This window comes from Chelonia mydas, chromosome 2, assembly GCF_015237465.2.
Source record: "Chelonia mydas isolate rCheMyd1 chromosome 2, rCheMyd1.pri.v2, whole genome shotgun sequence".
Taxonomy (NCBI): Eukaryota; Metazoa; Chordata; order Testudines; family Cheloniidae; genus Chelonia; species Chelonia mydas.
The window spans coordinates 230,122,468-230,139,787 of NC_057850.1; the positions used below are offsets into that span (position 1 = coordinate 230,122,468).

General features: G+C 40.1%; 1 protein-coding gene across 6 annotated transcripts in view; it reads right to left on the bottom strand.

The window, feature by feature from the left end:
- MPP7 (membrane palmitoylated protein 7) overlaps nucleotides 1–17,320 on the bottom strand; it is a 334,940-nt gene that overhangs the window by 93,239 nt on the left and 224,381 nt on the right. For all 6 annotated transcript variants that reach the window (XM_043541382.1, XM_043541383.1, XM_043541387.1 and 3 more), the window contains one exon: nucleotides 1,997–2,128. In XM_043541382.1, coding sequence (XP_043397317.1) covers nucleotides 1,997–2,128 — 132 coding nt within the window. The remainder of the gene's footprint in view (nucleotides 1–1,996; nucleotides 2,129–17,320) is intronic.

Sequence of the window (17,320 nt, forward strand, 5' to 3'; positions counted from 1 at the left end):
ACTGCTGGTTCCAGAATATTAACAAAATAAGCCCTTATTTTTCAAGGATTAACAACAAATCAAAACAAGTTTGGCCTGTAATATAGGTTAAGAGTAAAGAAGGTCAGAGACTTCAGATTTATTTTGCATGCTTCGCCTGTTAAATAAAGGTGTATAGCAATCCGGCAATGTATGAAAATGAATACTCCGATTAACCACATTTTTAATGTGGCCCATATTTTTTAATGTAACCTTTGCTTTAGATAAGAGTGTATTAATGCCTATTTGTCCCTTTTAAATGTTAAATTTCCACACAGCTTCAAAAACTAGTTTCTTTCACTGGTCATGCTTGTTTCTACCTGTTAATCCTATCTAGCACAAGTCAATCACCTTTTCGCTGCTGTGTGTTTGTTTACACAAATCCAACATTAACAATCCTAAATTCTAAGACAGTAAGGAACACTGGCACTTTGCAATGTCTAGTTAGTGTATTCCCTTTCTCCATAATGATAGCCATGCATAAAAATTGCTCCTGAAAAATACACTGTACTTTATAAACGTTTCACATAAGTTTCCAGGCATCTCCCTTCCAGCATTACTTTTTCAAAGTTGATACTTTTTATAAAAACAGCAACTTACATGAATAAGCATAACATAAAATCACAATTTTTGAGACCATATTTATTTACTGATCACTAAAACTGCTACATGTTAAATCTGGCCCCAAAGCAATTTGAAAGTGTTTTAAAAGGTTAAACTTTATGAAAATGGCACAAATTTTGAGATTTTATATTTTTAAGCTTGTGTGACACAAAGCTATTGATATAGACTCAGACAGGTCAATGATGTTTTCAATTAATACTAAAAACAAGTTATTTAATTTGAACTAATTTTATATGGCATACTCAATTTTTCACACCTCTCAGAATTAGAAGTAGATACAATTTCTCCTCTTGACTATTCCTGACACTAAGTCGTAATGTAAGTTTCTTCTCTAACAGAAGGAATTCATGTGATAAAAAAAATGAAAAGCTTTGTAAATAGGCATGTGATTTAAATAGTTGGAAAAAAAGATTTAGAATGTTAATACCAAGTAAAATGTTTCCATATGGTCAAACTTTTAACTGTACCTATGGGCCCCCAGAGTCAGTCAATACTAAAATTCGTTTCTTGTTGACTGATGCCAGAGATCTGTCAAGACTGAGGGCATTACTAAGATATCAGCTGAGACAAGCTACCACTGTATATCTAACACAGGCATCACTCTCTTTCCACCATCCTGGGTACAGAATTGCAGCTCTTTAAAAGTAACTTTTACAGATATTTCTTCAAGATTTCTTTCCATGAAACAAACCTTTAGCATAACCTAAAACAAAGAATTTGCAAGTTAGCGGGGGGAAGGGGGTAATTAGCTATATATTACATAACATGACTGTCTACAGCAAATCAGTACAACAATTTAATATTCCTTAAATAATATTTAATATTCCTATACATACTTGGTTTAATTTCATTCTTCCAGATATTCCCATGAAGCTATCAATTTTCTGGTGTTTTAATCCAAACTACAACAACACACAACTTACATTTGCCCAGACTTCAATTCAAGGTATTTACAAATGTGTTTTATGCTCCTTTTCAATATACCAAAAGGTCACATTCTCAATATTAATACTAACAAGAACAATTTGTGACAAACATCTACATTTCACTGGGGATTCCCTATCATCTTTGCTCTTCAGAACAAGCTCATAGTTCAGGTTCAAGATTAAAAATGAATATTTCATTAATTTCAGTGGCCTGCAGGTGGTGTTAAAACAACCGTGAAGTAAGAATATCAACAAGAAGCTCACCCATTTGAATTACTTCAGTAAAGTGAAGGTGGAATTCACAAGTGCATTACTCAGCATTCTAGAAAAACTTGAAATGATTATTTACTCATATTTCCAGGTAATGCTAGCCATCTTAATCATTTTCATAACTATTAAAGAAAGCAACAAAAGGAAAGATAACTTACCAGTGGTTCCCTGTTTTTGACAAGTCTGATTATTTTTACTGAGTCTTCCTCCTCATCAATATCATCAGGGATGGGAGGCAATACTGGATCATAGTTCTTCTGAGCAACAGTATCATGTACAGAGAGCATAGCCTGAAAATGTCAATGATCAACATAAATATTAGTCTGAAAAGCCTATAAAATAAAAAAGGGAACAATTCATAATCTGAGTGCTGCAGTGTCATAATTTCTGTATAGTGCCTGCTATTTGTTTATGCCATTTTAATAGTTTGTTAAACAATAATAAAACAACCCAATAAAATAACTATTGTTAAAACCCACAATGCACATAGCTACAAATTGTGGGTGAAGAAAGGGTGTTTTAAACATAAGTTAGGATGCTGAGCACTTAGTACTATTATTCCAAAATTACAAAAGTTGTAGTCTGGAGAAAAAAAGTCTTGAAGGCAAATTATTGTTTCTTCTGATATAAATTCAGAAGAACTGTCACATGGAAGTTCTTAAGCGCAAAAGGGCAGGGGTGGCCAACCTGTGGCTCAGAAGTTAATATGCGGCTCCTTGTATAGGCACCGACTCTGGGGCTGGAGTTACAGGCGCCAATTTTCCAGTGTGCCAGGAGATGCTCACTGCTCAAACCCCGGCTCTGCCACAGGCTCTGCCTGCACTCAACCCCTTCCCATCCCCTTTCCTGAGCCTGCTGTGCCCTCGCTCCTCCCCCCTCTCTCCCAGAGGCTCCTGCATGCCACAAAACAGCTGATTAGAAGGTGTGGGGAGAAAGGGGGAGGCACTGACTGGCGGGGCTGCCAGAGGGTGGGAGGCGCTGAGAGTGGGGTTCGGGGGCAGGGGGGAGTGGAAGAGCTTATGGGGGGCTGCTGACGTATTACAGTGGCCCTTTGGCAATGTACATTGGTAAATTCTGGCTCCTTCTCAGGCTCAGGTTGGCCACCCCTGCAATAGGGAATGCCATAGTCAGACAAGCAAGATAACTAACTTCTGCCCTTTCTTCTGGAGTGTCAAATGGTGTGGTGATAACTGCTACAGAACTATCCTTCTAATAGGGAGTCAGATGTTAGCAGTTTCTTTGCTCCTGGTTCTTCCGCTCCTTTCATTCCAGTTCCAACAGCATAAATCACTTTCTCACAAAATTCCTCATTGAAATTGGAAAACATACATGAATAAACCAAACCCTTAAGATGTATCAGTACATGTCACTTAATTTTCCAGTTAAACCTATACATTATAGCTGGAACAACAGCAACAACTATGGCTGTCTATTTTTTTTTATTATTATTATTATTTTACTATAAGTCTCTATTTTCAGTTGCTTATACATTTCTGAGTGTTTCATATTTTGGCCTAACATTTTTGTGGCCAAATATGACTTTTTTTTTTTTTTTTTTTGCAAAGTTTTAGCCAAAAAAAGTGAACTGCTTTTAAGAACGAGTAGACTGAAAATAATACACATCCCCAATCATTTTAAAAAATCCTACAATTTTAAAAATTAAACCACACTAGTGCTGAAATTATTAGGATTATAAAGTTGAAATTTTGCACTGAGTCCTAATTGAGGAGAATGGCATTTTATGGGCACATAAGAATGGCCATACTGGGTCAGACTGATGGTCCATCGAGCCCAGTATCCTGTCCTCTGACAGGATGATTCAGAGGAAATTAATAGAACAGGGCAATTATCGAGCAATTTATCCTGTCATCCAGCCCCAGCATCTGGAAGTCAGAGGTTTAAGGACATCCAGATCATGGGACGTATCCCTAACTATCTTGCCTATTAACCATGTCTGGACCTATCCTCCAAGAACGTATCTAATTTTTTTTTAAACCCAGTTATACTTTTGGCCTTTACAACATCCCCCAGCAACAAGTTTCATAGGTTGATTGTAGTTTGTGTGATGTACTTCCTTATTTAGTTTCAAACCTGCCACCTCCTGATTTCATTGGGTGACCCCTGGTTTGTGTGTCATGTGAACGGATTCCTTACTCACCTTCTCCACACCATTCATGATTATATAGATTTCTATCATATTACTCTTACTCATCTCTTTTCCAAGCTGAACAGTCCCAGTCTTTTTACTCCCTCCTCACATCGAAGTTGTTCCATACCCTTAATCATTTTTCTTGCCCTTTTCTACATCTTTTCTAATTTTAATATTTTTTTAGATAGGGCAACAAAGACTGCACGCAGCATACAAAGGGTGAACTACAATAGATTTATATAGTGGCATTATGATATTTACTGTCTTATTATCTATCTCTTTCCTAATGGTTCTTTACAGTGTTAGCTTTTTTGACTTCTGCTGCACACTATGGATAGTTACCTGAAAACATCTGCTCAATGACTCTAATATTGAATTCAGCCAATATGTGACAATCTGAAGACAAAGTGAAGGGAACTTAAATTAGGAAAGGGTTAATTAGGAATTCCATAACTTGTAAAACGATAAAAGAAAACTACTGAATTTGTCTGATACCAATTCTCTGGTAATTTAATGGGACATGGGTAATGTTAGACAAAGTATGTAATTACCTCCTTCTTGTTTATAATCTACACAGACTTCAAGCTGTGTTTTGTCAGTGATTACACGGATTCCATTTTTTTAAACAAATCATAGATATATAGCTTCATATCAAGGCCAGACAGAACCACTGTAATCATCTAGTCTGACTTCCTGTATAACATAGGCCACAAACTCTCCCAAAATAATTCCTTTTGAACTAGAGAATATCTTATAAAAAAAATCCAATCTTAATTCAAAAATTGCCAGTGATGGAGAATGCACCACAACCCTCGGTAAATTGTTCCAACAGTTAATTAATCTCATTGTTAAAAATGTATGCCTCATTTCTGGTCTGAATTTGTTTAGCTTCAATTTCCAGCCATGAGATCTTGTTATACCTTTCTCTGCTAGACTGAATTTGTTCCCCATGTAGCTACTTATAAACTGTGCTTAAGTAACCCAATAATCTTCTCTTTTTAATCCAAATAGATCTAGCTCCTTGAATCTATCACTAAAGGGAATGTTTTCTATTCCTTTAATAATTTTCGTGGCTCTTCTCTGAACTCTCTCCAATTTATCAGCATCCTTCTTGAATTGTGGATACCAGAACTAGACACAGTATTCCTGCACAGTATTCAATTTTTTAAACTGAAAAGTGCCCAAGGTACATCATAAACCACCGTCACCCACTTGTATTTTTAAGATTATAAGGATTAATTTGTTGCACTGCAAGGTCTTTCCTTGTCATGCTTTTTCTTAGCAAATGACCTTCAAAATCTTGTTCAGGTGTATTCTAATGTGAAATATTTGAGGTTTGTAGAAATCGCACCAGTAACAAATATAAAGGTAAAGTAACTGCTCCATTCCTACATGAAATTAACGTTTATGCATCCAAAAGCATGAGCTCTTTTGGCCACAGGGTCAAACTGGGAGCTTGTCTTCAACTGATTACCTACTACATCCCCCAAATCTTTTCCAAAGTTACTGCTTACCAGGATAGAGCCCCCCATCCTGTAAGTATACCCTACTTTCTTTGTTCCTAGATGAATATTGTGACAGACCCAGGGAAGTTGGGTACAGCAGAGTAGTCGAAGGCAGATATACTAGCCACTGGATACGCAGTTTTCTGTTCCCTGACTGACCAGAGCAGGGGCTGCTCCAGGCTAGAATAGACACATGACTCCAATTAGCCTGCAAAGAGTCAGTTGAAGTCATTAGGCTAATGAGAACACCTGACTCCAATTAACCTGCAAAGAGTCAGGTGAGGCTGTTAAGCTAATGTGTAAACCTGACTCTAATTAAGGCCCCTCTGATACTATAAAAGGGCTCACTCCAGTGAGGCTGAAGAGAGGCAGGGGAGAGGAAGTGTGGCTGAAGGGCTGGGTAATGAAGACATCCTCAAGCCACTGGAAAGGGAGCCCTAAGGTAAGGGTGAAGAAAGCGTTGAGAGAGAGAAGCGGGAGAGCTGTGGGGAAGTGGCCCAGGGAAATGTAGCAACTCTGGAAGTGAAAGGTCGGCTGTCAACAACTGCTGCCATTACGGTCCCTGAGCTAGAACCCGGAATAGAGGGCGGGCCCAGGTTCCCCCCCAAACCACCACTACAGAAACACCTCCTGGGAGGGGAAGACAGGCCCCTGTCAGGACAGGAGGCTAAACTGTTCTGGAATAAGCCCACAGGGACAACAGAGACTGTGGGAGTTCTCTCACTGACCTCCTTACTGGCTTATGATGACATGGGCTCAGTAGGCTGTGACCCTTGCCTCTAGAGGGAGAAGGGCTACGTAGAGGGTCACAGTGAACCTCTGAGGCTAGCGTAATCCGCCAGGAAGCGTGGGACCTACTGAGACAAGGTAGGAGCTCTGCCACAATCTAGAAGGAGAAATCTCTGGCCATTAGAGGTAAGGACAATAAGGACTTTCCTAAGAGTTCTTAAAAAAACAGGCTCAGGAGCTTGCTGGACCATTAATGTTGATTTTCAGTAAATCTTGGAATACCAGTAAAGTTCCAGAAAACTGAAAGAAAGCTAATTTTGTGTCAATATTTTAAAAGGGTAAATGAAATGACCCAGGTACTTATAGGCCTGTCAGTCTGACATCAATCGCAAGCAAGATAATGGAGCAGCTGATATGGGACTTGATTGATAAAGAACTCTTACTAGTGGAATGGAGTGTTATATGACATCATCTGCTTCCCCCCCCCCCCCCCGCCCAAAATACAGAACAGAAATATTTATTGAACACATTTGCCTTTTCCACATTATTATTGACAATTTTACCATTTCTATCTAGTAATGAACCAATACAGCATCAGGATTTTTGTTGTTCTTGTTCCTAATATACTTAAAGTCATTCTTACTGCCCTTAATTCAGTTGGCCATAAATTTCTCTTTGTGTCCCTTTGCTTCCTTTATTAATTTGCCACAACTCCTAGATTCTGATTTATAGTCATTATTATCAAAGTCATGCTCACTTGTACCTAAGCTACCACTAATGTTTAGTTGTGTCATCAGTTCCTCGATCAAGATGATGAGGTCCAATATAGAATTCCCCCATGTTGGATGCAACTTTTTTTGTTAGGAAATTGTTATCTCTCCTATTTAGGAATTCCATGGATGTTTTAGTACTAACAGCATAAGACCTCCATCATGTCACTCAAATTTAGGTCCCCTGTTATTACACATCTTGTTTTCCTACACATTATAGATGGGTGCTTAAGGAGCCACTCATCCTGTTACATTGTGTGATTTGGTGGCCTGTAACAGAAACCACTTAATAACCCATCTTGTGCTTTATCTGTTAAGACATTGAGCATCCAAGATAATTTTCTTCTTTTCAGAAACAATTAATGCTGGATTTATCAAAAGTGCCATTCCCCATCTCCTTTTGCCCAGTTGATCCATCCTAAATAAGTTTCAGAGTAGCAGCCATGTTAATCTGTATCCGCAAAAAGAAAAGGAGTACTTGTGGCACCTTAGAGACAAACAAATTTATTTGAGCATAAGCCTAAATAAGTTATAACCATTGATTTAAATCTCCAATCATGTGAATCATCCCACCAGGTTTCAATAACAAATATATCAAATTTATGCTCACAAATTTCAATTCCTCATTTGTTACCCATGCTAACACTGGTGTGCAGTCAATTAAATAATTTCTCCTCTTTATGTCCCTTGATTAATTTTATTTTCAGCTTCTTGATTTTGTACTAAATGAGTCGTCATCATCGTCATGTTCCTATTATGCCTCTGTCGGTTAAGGTAGTGACAAAGCTCCTCCACTCCTGTCTGTTTCTGGCAAGTCTTTCAATGGTTCCCCAGCTTTGCCCCAGGTTTTTCAGCTCGGCTTCCACAGCTCTTCGCCATGTTGTTTTCGGACGGCCTCATTTTCACTTGCCTTCGGGTGTCCATCTTATTGCTACTCTGGTGATGAAATCAGTTTCCATCCGAAGCACATGACCGATCCATCTCCAACACCTCCTGGCAATGATGGTGCTCAGATCCTTTTGGCTACACTGTGTCAATAGATCTTGGTTTGAGATTGTTCTGGGCCAAAAGATACACAGGATTTTTCTGAGGCAGGTTGTATGGAATGAAGACAGTTTTGACATGTCATACTTTCTCATTCCCCAGCATTCTGCACTATAACAATGTTGAAAGTACACAGCTCTGATAAATCTTAAGTTTGGTTTTGGTGTTGTATTTTGATGATTTCCAGACTGTATTTAAGCTCCTGACAATGTTCCTGACTTTATTGATTGTGTTCTGGATGTCCTGACTTGTTCCACCATCCTGGCTAATGGTGCTGCCCAAGTATGTGAATGTTTCTACATTGGTGAGAACATAATCCTCTATCCCTACTGGTGAGGCAATATTAAAGGTCATGATATCTGTCTTATTGCGGTTGATTTTCAGTCCAATTTGCTGACTTAACACATTCAGCCAAGTTGTTTTTTCTTGTCTATGGTGTCAGGTATGTGATAGGAGAGTGACATCATCTGCGAAGTCCAAGTCTTCAAGGGATGAGAAGTATGTCTATTTAATGCCTCTTGGCCTGTCTTCTCTTGTACGCTGCATTACCCAGTCGATGGCAAAGTTGAAGAGGATTGCAGACATGACACACCCCTGACATACTCCTGTTCTGACTTCAAAACTGAGCTCACTCTGAACAACATTCCATGTAAGTTGAAATAGAAGCTTTTCATGACGCTGATTACAGGAAAAGGAATTCCATATGCCCGCTGAATGTGTCATAGGCTGATCCTGTGAATGCTATCAAAGGTGCTAAATGAGTGCTCTGAGACAATCACTTGGACATTCTGCTTCTGCACTCCTGTGTTCCCTGAAGATGTGTATTACCTGTGACACAGTGTCATTAGTGCCAATATGAACTATCACCAGTGGATCCTTGCCCATCAACTTCAGAAGCCTATCCAATCTTAGTGTGACATCTTGTGTCTTGACTCTGGGAAGACAACACACCGTCCCGCTGTCCACCTGTCCTCTAAAGAATGGTATTTCAATTCTTCTTTGTACAAAATCCCCAACAAAGCTCATCTGTCTGCCTTGGATAGTTTGAGATCTCTTCGTAGGCAAGGTTGATTTTCTTACAGGTCAAGCAGCCATCCACAGGTGTTCCCCATACAACTCACTGTTCCATTCAAGATCCTGATGGATCTTGAGAGATATCTTCCACTATTTCCATTTTGAGGACCTATTATTGATTGGAAACTTCTACTGGTGTTGAATTCTTCCTGGTCCTCTTCTTTCTGGTGGCCAGAGCTTGCCCATTCTCATCTGCCTCCAGAAGTGTAGAATGACACCTCATCCCCTTGCCTCTGGTGGTTATTAGTTGCCAAGCCTTCTGTCTGATTTGCTCTCTCTGGTTCCTTGGTGGATAGCAGCTCTATTTTTCTGCCAGTCTAGGGTATTGATGTTTCCCAACCAGGTTGTCCAGGAACTCTTCAACTTCTCCAATTCTATATAGTGTCTCCAGTTGCCCTGCTAATCTAAGAATATTTTCTTCCAGTACTGCCACCAACTTGCACTCCGTACACAGGAAGTCCCTTCATGCTGGAAAGAGAACATGGAACATCTGTTGCAGATCACAACCACTGTTCCATTGCTGGCCCTTGTGGAACTGAACATAGAGCTCTATCTGGTAGGAAGGACTCTCACACTCCCTCTCTCTCAACTCCCTGCAAAACTATCATCCCTGCATAGACCCCATGCTGACCAAGCAACCAAGGAGTTAATGCTGTAATCACCAGTCAGCGCTGACTAGCATTTTCACAGCAGCTGGAAGAATAAAAGCTGAAAAGAAGAGGGGTGAGATGGCTGCCAGAGGAGCAAGCACGCTGGAGAAGGAAAGTCCTACCAGCAAGCTGGTGAGAAACCACCCAAAGACAACACCTGAGAGAAGGGATGACCGGCTCTACATTCTGAAGAAGCCTACAGAGCCAACAGAGGTAGGAAAGTGCTCAAGGCACATCAGGAGTTGTTGTTGAGGCTTGATTCTGCCTGTCTGATTATAGGGCCCTGGGCCAGAATACATTGGGGTGGGTGGACCTGAGACCCCTACTGATTCCCTCAGAGACCTAAGAACCAAAGGGGTTTCTAGATTCCCTGAGGACCAGCTAACCCCACCAAGTATACAGAGAAACCGGCACACCCCAGTGGGACAAAGACTAACACCCTTTATAGCCCAGAATGGACTCACACAGGGTCTCAGGCAAGAGGAGCTAACTGACTGCCCCACCAGATCGAGCAGACTCTGTGTAGTGCTCAGTCTCACCAGAGGGGGCACTGTCGCATTAGCATACCAGCTCAAACTATCCTTTCAGCTGCTTCTGTTCATGGTTCTCAAGTTTGCCTACCAAGTGACTTTTTATGCCAAGTCTTCCTGTTTAGCTCAGCTCCATCCCTCACCAGCAGGGAGCAATTAAACATTCAGAGCAAACAGTGAGGATGATCAAAAATCCAAGGATCAGAGCCACACAGCTCTTACCAAGACACCAACAAGCAGACCTGTTTCAGCTGCATACTGAGGAGTCCACAGCCCACCTACAGGACCCAGGTATGCAGAACTCACACACAGACCAAATGCACCATTCACCAAGTCCTGCTGCCTCAAAGTGGAGAGTCCACACCACATTCTCAGCTCCTGTTAGCTATCTCTGTTTATGGCTTGATACTTTGGGATTTTTTCAGGTGGATGTGATAGTAAACAGCTGTTGTGCTAGTTCCTCAACAATGTGAGCACAGCGGAAGACTATATCTGCTACAAAGAGTTATAACTCTTAGTGGTTTTGATTAAGATTCATTAATTTTATAATTCTATAAATTCATTATTTTGCCTTTTTCCCCAAAACCCTAACATGATTTTTTCATATTCTTTATCACAAGTCACCAGACCTAAAAGATCAATAGTTTTTATGACATGAGCTACAGCCCCATGCTATCAATTAAGGTTCTCACTTGAAAGATGTGCCAGGTAGAATTGCACATAAAAATATGCAATTATATGTGACTGTATCTAGAGATGCATGTAAGATATCGAATGAAATATTAAAACAAAATAAGGGTTTGCTTTGTTTTAACCATACTGAATAGTTAAGTTAAAACACTTTTAAAACTAGTGTTCTCTAACAGGTTTAAAAAAAACAGATGAAAATAATCTGACGTACCACTTCTGTACTGAAAGGCAACAACTTAAACATGTTCAAAAGAAAACACCCTTGATAAGGAAACAAACACATTCCCCCCAATTCTAAAGTTAACTATGTCATAAGTGTCAACTGGATATTTCCTTGCTGAAACTCTGAGATCAGATTGCTGGCCATGCAGCAAGACTGTTAGACAGAACCCACACTATGATTCTTAATTTTTCTATAGTAACTAATGTGAAGGTAGAAAAGAATGGTAAAGGAAACACAATGACAAAAGACAAATAGAAAAATCATGTTACACTGAATATGCAATACATGAAAAACAAATCTGATGTGGTATGATAGAAGCTTCTTTAACAACTTCTCTGAGAAGTAGCATAACATACTTGTGCCTTCTTGCTCTTGATTAATGTGTTCATCTTGAGTGTTAGATAAATACCAAGCATTTGACAGAAAGAAATGTTATCACTGTAGACGTAACTGTATTTTAAAGAACTTTAGTAAGATTGCAGTGTCCAATGTTTTTATATAGAACATAGGTTTCAGTAGCTCTGAGTGAAAAACATCTTTTATCATCAAAAATGTCATTGGCAAGGACAATTTCTGATGTCCAGAAGTGCAGTTTAAAGTTATTTTGTCTTTACTTCAGTTATTCAACAACCTACAAATCCACTAATTTCTCAAAGAAGAGAGGAAAGAAAGATAAATGTAAACCTAGAAAAAACACTATCAACTACTAGTACGCAAGGTCTTTTAAAAAAAAAAGGGGGATGGGGGGGAGCACTATGTAGAATATCTCCTCCAGAGAACTTTTTCATAGCTTAAAATATATATGAGAAAAGTAACGTATAAAGAGTACAGAAACATTTCTGCAACAACTTTTCTGTTTGTACTTCTATTTAATTTAAAAATATATTCATCACAAGAAAGGTTTATAAAAACGGATGTACTGAACATGACATAAAAGTTTGGGACTTCTTTAAAAGCACACTAATGTAAGTGCCAAAAGGTCATATATCAATTAAGGGAAACCAATATGAACAAAATCCCTAGGAAAGATCTACCTCACGCAAACTGACCACATTGAGTTTTACTTTTTACAACACTTTAAAAAGAACTAACTGAAAAATAATAGTATACTCTGATGTTCTTATCCATCATAGGAAGCTGCGAAAATTCTGAGAACTTTTTACACAACTCTTCAGAGTCATGCACAGAGTCTAAAATCAAGATCATGTACGCCTAGGCACCTCTGGCAAAAAGATTTTGTTGTAGCTAAGTTTTATGCTTATGATTCACTCATGTAAACATGGTCCATATTTAGAACTCAAAAGAAGGTATGATTCAAATTCCTACACTAACTAAATATAAATATTGTTCAGCTAAATTCTTAGACATGATCGAGCTGGAAATGAATACTTTAAAAATTCTCTGGTAACTAGTGCAGTACTTTTTATATTAAAGCTGACTGATCATTTTACAATTCAGAATTTATGACTGGCACTTGGAATAAGAAAACCTAAAAAACTCATTGCTGCCTTATGAATGCAGTGCCTTCTAATATCAGTTTTTATCTTTTTCCCCTTAACCAAAAACATTCCTCAATTTAAAATTCAAATTTAACTTTACGCTGAGGAAATGTTAGCAGTGTAGTTCACTACACTAGAGCATTCTGGAAAATAGAAAATATTAAGAGCTAAATATAAGAACAAACAAAAGCCTCAACAAAAACAAAAACAGCCATCTAATTTGCAATATTACAATAATTAAAATTAGACAATTAAAGCCTGGATGACAATTTTGGCTGCCTGTACATAACTCTACAGAGTTTTGACCATGTTAATCTTTCACTGGTGCCAAGATATCCAGCAGGAGAGATCAGGGAGATAAGACAAAATGCAGGGTTGGATGGAAGGAAACTCCTTAAGTTTGGACAGACTTGTGACGTATCTGCATAAAGTTAAAACTGAGTCAATGAGGTCACCCAGAGAAGGGCTCTAAAGGGAAAAAGAAAATGAAAAAAACGAAGACTTATGAGACTGGCAATGAGATGAACCTACCAAAAGAGCCACTGAAGGAGCAATCAAAGGGAGAGAAGGAGAATCAGGAGAGGACAGAGTCTCACAAACCAAAAACTGAAGAGAGGTTGAGGAAAATGATGATGGAGTACAGGCCCAGAGATCTGGTCAGGAAAGGTCATTAGAAAACTTGAGAACAGTTTTGGTGGAGTAAAGAGAAAGGAAGTCAAATAAGCAGGGATTCAGGATGGAGCTGGAGAAGAGTTCAAAAAAGAGTACATAACACAACTGAGTTAAGAGGTGAAGTAAAAAGGGAGATGGAGGTATAGGTAAAGAGGGAAAGATTTGGAAGTCAGAACTCAGAGGATGCTGGTCAGGACAGAACAGATTACAACTACATGGTGAGGGAGATGAGAAAAGAGCCAGAAAGAAACATAGGAAGAAGGTTTAGATTAAAGCAGTATAGGGCCTTAGGTCAACAATGATATAGGCCCTGCCCTGAAATCCCACCCCCTTCTTGGCGTGGAAGTGTCAAGGAGTCCCCATCTCCTCCCAGAGTGTGGTAGCAGTCTGGGGCTCCATTTTCTAGAGAGGCAGAGATGGGTGCAGGGGGTCCCCCGGTACTTAGGTGTACCTTCTTTGGCAGGTGAGCCATGAATGCTGTGCTGTATTCCTCTTGATACACAGTCCTCTCATTTGTGGTAGTATTGACATGGCTCCCCACTACTGCTGGATGTAGAATCACTTCCTTAAGGTGAATGGACAAGTTCACATTTCTCAGAGCTATTGTTTCACCCTGTCTGCAGACTCAGACAGACATCAATGCCTCTATTATACTTGGGTCACATTTTCAAGTATACCTTTCCAAACTTAAGGGCTACAAACGTATTGTAACCAACCCCTAGGCAGGGTGTCACAGTAAGAGTTGTGGTATGCCAGCTTCTAGTAGCATAATAGGTTATATCACATCCTGAGAAGCAAATGCTATAGGCTCTTCAGTCTCTAGCCCTAAGCGGATTCCTTAGATCACTGATACTTCAAATAACAGAGAAGATTTCTTTACTAGGTCTCCCAGAAATAAGCTGCAAACACGGTAGGCAGACTTGTTTTAGTTACAACACAGAAGAGGTGATAAACTCAACAGTTCCTACTGTACTCTCTACAGGCAGTCCTGTACAAAGGCATAAACGTTGGGTTCCTCAGGCCCAGTGCAAAGGATACTCACTCCAGACCACCCGCTCCTGGTGGCAATCATACACTGGCCTGAAGATCACCCAACCAGAGTTCAGTCCTTTTGAACATCACCTGTACTCTCATTCAAGCCCATCTTTACAATCCCCCCGTTTGTAAGCCACTCCTGGTTATCTGCTGCAGTTACTGCTGCCCCCTTCTAGCAACAGTGCATACTGGTCCTGCGCTCAAGCCCCCAGTCATAGCTCTATGCTTCCAGATCTCAAGCTACCAGATATCCAGCCTACCCTCCACAGCCAGCTCCAAAGTTCCTGCTCACTCACAATCTCTGGCTCCCTCATATATCTGGTTGTACTTCTCTTTTCTGTGCTGGAGGTATTGTGGAACCCTCCGACAGTTAGATGTAGCATTGGGAGTTTACACAGTATGTACCCAGCAGGTACATTACATCATTTTTAAAATGAAAGCAGAGAATTCCACTGTAATCACATGATGCAAGGAACTGGTGTCCTAAATGCAGGCCAGTAATGCATGTGCCTTAACTCAGCAATGGCAGGAAGCAACAAGATCTGAAGAGAAGCCCAATTTCCCCCCACCCACTATTTTTCCCCCACCCCATTGTTGGGGACACTGGGCATGGCCACTAGATAACTCGAGGGGATGGAAGACCACGAGTGTTGATGAAGCCCCCTCGCACTAGGCCCAAGTGTCCTTGGGCCCCCCCGCCTGGAGGCACTCGCAGCAGTTATGCGCACTAGGCCCAAGTGTCCTTGGCCCCCCCGCCTAGAGGCACGCACAGCAGTTATGCTGAGGATCTGCAACAATATGTTGCAGAGTCAGACTGCCTGAAACTAAACAAGGCCAAACAGGGCAGATATGGAAGAACAATGCTGAATAAAGCAGCTTTATGTATGGTTTAATAGATGGTACAGAGAACAAGGGAACTAGCTGGTAACTGGATTGGCTGGCTATATGGATACTTAGGGCAGCTTGCTATTGGATAAGTATGCTGAAGAAAGGATGTATAAAAGCCTGTGTAACTTCCTGCTCTGTGTGCAGGATTTGAGATTCTAATCTCCCTGTACCTTCTTTGAAGCTTCAAATAAACCTTTCTGCTTCTCCACCCCGTTGTGATTATTGGGTGATGCATACTGGGCAGCGAACTCCCTGCTGTTGCTCGCCTCTGGCACTGGGTGCCGGCAACACCATTCTTTTGTGAATGTAATTACATTTGGATGAGATCGGAGACAAAAAGAGCAGCTGTATAAGCCATATCAAAGGGAGGAATCCAGATTTCTGAGAGTGCCAGGAAAAGGAGGTAGGAAAAGAAAAAGCAGTGGATGACAGTAATCTTCTTTGAGATGTTGAAAGTATTCTAGAGAGAGAAGATGATGGAATGGAAAGGCAGGGATGGACATATGGTCTGAAAGGGAGGAGGCGGAGATGGTGACAAGGAAAGGTGCAGGAAATGAGACAGATGAAGTTGGCACAAATACTACTGAAAGTGAGGAGGAAGTGAACATCAGATGTGTATTTGACAGCATATGGGAATGAGAATAGGTGGAGAGAGGGAAGTGGAGGTGGTGAGATGAGCAGCAGCAGCAGGAGGGTAAAAAGGGACAGGAAGAAAGAGATTGCAGAAGAAGAGGAAGAAAGACTTGGAGAAAGGAGACTGACACAGTAGAAATTATGAGAGACCCAAGGGGGAGTAATAGCAGAATATCATTAAGTCCAAGCAACAAACGAACAGGCAAATCAGCAAATACTGACTAGAACAATCAAGCATAGTAGCTGAAGCAATCAATTAGGCTGAAGAGCCAAGACCAACACAGCAAAACAGCAGAAACAAACAATGAAATCAAGAAAAAAGATGAATCACTACAATGCTACTCAATTGTATAAAAATATTTAAAATCCATACTGTACATGTGGTTCTGTATTCTTAATATCTATAGTATATTAATGTTCTTGGCATAGTAACATGTCATTTAGGTCAATATTAAGTATATATTACTTTTTCCTCTTAACCATGGTGGATTTTTATTCCTGAATATATGGACTTCCTTTCACAAAAGGGTAATTTCCTTGCCTGAAAATGTAGTTTCAGATCCACCAATCTGAACTGATGGGTTTACCTGTAGCTGTTACTCAGGCAGTAACAGCCAATAGAAGGTTAGACTTTTCACGTCTTCAGACTCCCACTTCCTCTTGCTCATTGCTTGGAACCCCAGGAGACACTTCCAAAGTCTAACTATTCTCACTGTCCATAGAAACTTACAGCCAGTCCATGCCATCTGGTATAGGTGTTAATATTCTTCCAGATGGCAGCCCTATGATTTTTCCTCAATTGTGGCCTCTGCCTTTTCTGCTCACATATGGCTATTATGGCAGAGTAAGCCCTGATTTTAAACCAACAATGAAGAATTTCAGACCAGTATGCCTCTTAAATTCATAACCTGACTCATGTAGCCAAAGTGTTCTTGACAGTTTAATCCCCTCCCCCTCCTTAAGTATCTTCCCAGAGCACAAACAGATGAGCTGTATGCTGGAAACGATGTTCTGAACAAATTATCATCCTTCTAATATTTGGGCAATCCTTCATCAGCTCCTTTTTTGAAGAAACAGAGGTAGAATGAAGTGATGGCTACCTCCTGACGAAAAATAAGTGTCTTTGTAGAGGTAGCATATATCTTTTGTTCTCTGACCTAAATCTCTTGAAGACTGAATCTGAAAAGGATAAGAAAATATTATAGAAAAATAAGAAGCAAAGGTTGCATGCCCTTAAGACAGCATGTCTCTCTGAAAGAGGAAAATGTTCTACAGCTTCCATTCAGCCTCCATATTGACTAAGTCAAACTATGAGGTTTGAGGACACAAAATAAAAGCCATTGGAGGAGCTGAGCCGAGTTTGAACTTATTCCCTCCCAAAAATCATTAGG